Below are 3,321 nucleotides of genomic sequence, written 5' to 3'. Positions count from 1 at the left end.
GTTCCTGGTTCTTGGGATGATGTAATTCCGGACTTTATTTCTCATCTCCTTGTAAACGATATGAGCATTATTTGAGGAATAAAGTCTAATTTAGATTTAAAAAAATATGACTCCTATTTACCAGCAACCTTGATCGCAATTAACCTAAGCCTACACGTACACCAAACCTACTACGACAAGAAATAACCAACGCTGACTAATTAATCACCTAACATCCGAGTAGTGCAGGAATTAATCACCTGGTAGGATTAGTATTTGCATCCCCGATTCGGTTCGGCACTAGCCAGCCTAGCCACTATATATACACGATGTACACCACCTTTAAATGACAATTAAGTTGATTGAAAAGCAAACACCTGCAGGAGGGTGCGTACTTGGGCATCTTGCACCGTCCGGTCGACCAGCTCCGTACGCGCGTGATCGCCGGAAAGAACTCCGCAGACGCACAAGCACCGGCTATATATGGCAGCACCGCAGACGGCTACAGCGTCGGCATGCATCCCGGAGACGGCGTGGGGCACGCACGTGTTCACGGTCGCCGGATACAGGCTGCACAAGGGCCTCGGCGCCGGCAATTTCATACGATCCGCCACCTTTGCCGTCGGCGGCTACGACTGGTGCATCCGCTATTACCCCGACGGATACAGTGCCGACACCAAAGACTATGTTTCAGTGTGCGTCGAGCTGCAGAGCAGGAAATCCGTGGTCAGGGCTCTCTACAACCTGAGCCTCACCAACCAGGCCACCGGGATGCCGTCCTTGATCTTCTCCCGGCCGAGGTCACTTCCGGCGTTCAACTCCCGCAAGAAGGACAAGGACATGCATGTCAAGGGGGCTAGCTGGTTCATGAAGACGGAGCTCCTCGAGGCATCCCCGTACCTTCAGGATGACTGCATCGTCATCCACTGCGACATGACTGTTGTCCTCAGGGATATACCTGCCGTCGCCATGGCCACCACAAAGGCCCCGGAGATCCAGCTGCCGCCGTCGGACCTGTCCAACAACCTCGCAAAGCTGCTTGAGGGGAAGAAAGGAGCGGATGTGAGCATCAAAGTCAGTGGGCAGACCTTCTACGCACACAAGCTCGTGCTCGCGATGCGGTCACCCGTCTTCGATGCGGACCTCAACGGGCCAATGTGGGACAACGAGAAACAGTGCATACACATCGAGGACATGCAACCCGCTGTTTTCAGGGCATTGCTCCACTTCGTATATACAGACTCGTTGCCAGCTGCCATGGATGAGAACAAGGAGATGATGAGGCACTTGCTTGTGGCTGCAGACAGGTATGCCATGGGAAGGATGAAGCTCATGTGTGAGATTATTCTCTGCAAGACCCTCGATGCCAAGAGTGTCGTGGCCACTTTGGCTCTAGTTGACCAACATGGTTGCAGCAAGCTCAAAAAAGCTTGCATTGAGTATATCAAAATCTTCAACTAGAACAGATGATATGTGCATGATCGCAGGCAGTGTCGTCTCTGATTGCTTGACTAGAGAGCATGTATTGGTGTCTTTATTGTTTTTAGATGATATGTGGATGAAACATGAAAGAGTCTGATTGCTTCAATAGAGCGTGTACTGCTGTCTTTTATATATAGTTTGTACTCCCTCCGTCCCATAATATAAGAACGTTTTTTAAGCTTTGTTAGCTTAAAAAACGTTCTTATATTATGGGACGGAGGGAGTAGATGATATGTGGATGAACCCAATTAATTTTGCCAGCTTCAGAGTCCGGATCCGTTGTTGACTCGTAAACATTTAGTTTTTTGATCATTTGCATTTTGCCTAAGAGGGATTGTTGATCATTTGCAATATATATTGTTAGAAATAAATGGGCTTGGCCCATTAACAATTTCTGAAATCTCAAAGTGACCCACGTGAAAAATAGCAACTGGTGGTTTTAAAAGTTTAGTTCCACCCCTGAAGTTGAGGGGCTGTGAGACATTTTTATATAGTGGGTTCTCTCCACCACACTAAGTGATATGTTGATGAGAGAAATAGAAGACCACACACGCGCGCTTGCCCTGTTCAGCATGGCTAGGGCGCATCTACCTTCACTAGTAGGAAATAGCCTAGTAGCGGCGTTCCGAAATTGTGTGATTACTGGCACGGAGTGGAGGCGCTGGTATTATAACGCCAGTGATAAATCTCACTAGCAGCATCGACATCCGCCGCCACTAGCTGGGTGGTTATTACCGGCGTTGGGGCCCAACGTTAGTGCTATAGTTATTACTGCTAGCACTGAAGCCCAAACGCTAAGATATGTAACATGCATTGGGCTCAGCTCGGACACCGTTGATGTATGCCGACGGTTTTAAAAAAACGCTGCCCTAGGCAGCTTTTTTGTGATTAATACATATGCTATTACATATTCTGAATAAATGTGACAAGTAAATCATAATTATGCATCCACATCAATTAGTAATCTATAATATATAAATAGTTGATCCCCACTAAGTCTAATTCTTTCAACATGCAGAACTATTTTGTAGCACATGCATACCCAATTTAATTGTTCCATCTCCAATAGTCCAACGTACATGCATACTCTTTGTTCACATATAATTACTTTTGAAAATAATAGCTTTTCATTTAGATCATTTCATTCATATAGAGTCTATGCAAAATTAATCTTTAAAATCCCGCAGCAACGCGCGGGGAAATCACCTAGTTCATATTACGAGTAGTACTTGTTACTAACAACTACAAAGACAACGGTATACCCCCGCAAAATACAAAAGACAACAGTATGCAATCCAGCTAATATAAAAACAACACTTAATAGCATGGTGTCCTTAGACTTGAGCTGCTGCTTATGCATCCTATATACCTAAGAGATTCATCCCCACTATCTAATTTATCTCCACATGCAAGCTATCCACCTCAGCCATGCAGCCACATCAGCCCACCTATAGTTTTGGTTCGAGGTCCATGCACACATCAGTTTCTGCTACGCATGGGTTGTGCGAATCTGGCTAATTAAATGCCCATCAATTAATTTATGTATGTCAAATCCTATTCATCTTCTCCACTGAATAAAGGCAGCCCTTTTGTTTTATTTTTCAGCAAACTATATGATTTCTCTCCCATATGCACATGTTCGTCTTTTACTTGGTACAAATAAATTGTTGTCCATTATGTTCGCCGAAACGAGCAGCTAGCTACTGGTGTCTCAGTGACTATAGGTAAATTTATCATTATGGCCCAGTTATAATTATACAAAGTTTTGAGTGTTCTCGACTCATCTGATGCAAGGGACGTGGTGTCTGCAGCTAAGGATCGGCTTTCCTGTGAAGACATGCCTGTGAAGACAACACAGAA

At 45.2% G+C, this 3,321-nt stretch overlaps 1 protein-coding gene across 1 annotated transcript; it reads left to right on the top strand.

The window, feature by feature from the left end:
* Nucleotides 1–462: 462 nt before the first annotated feature.
* Nucleotides 463–1,440, top strand: LOC109735521 (BTB/POZ and MATH domain-containing protein 1-like). The gene has a single exon (XM_020294741.1). The coding sequence runs from the start codon at nucleotides 463–465 to the stop codon at nucleotides 1,438–1,440; it is 978 nt and encodes a 325-aa protein (XP_020150330.1).
* The last annotated feature ends 1,881 nt before the right edge of the window (nucleotides 1,441–3,321 follow it).

The sequence above is a fragment of the Aegilops tauschii genome, chromosome 2, assembly GCF_002575655.3.
Source record: "Aegilops tauschii subsp. strangulata cultivar AL8/78 chromosome 2, Aet v6.0, whole genome shotgun sequence".
NCBI classification, from domain to species: Eukaryota; Viridiplantae; Streptophyta; class Magnoliopsida; order Poales; family Poaceae; genus Aegilops; species Aegilops tauschii.
The sequence above is the reverse complement of the archived record's forward strand: the minus strand, read 5'-3'. Positions and strand labels throughout refer to the sequence as shown.

What these genes read in the sequence shown, in the direction of transcription:
- LOC109735521 (XM_020294741.1), top strand. Translation starts at nt 463, where the DNA reads ATGGCAGCACCGCAGACGGCTACAGCGTCGGCATGCATCCCGGAGACG.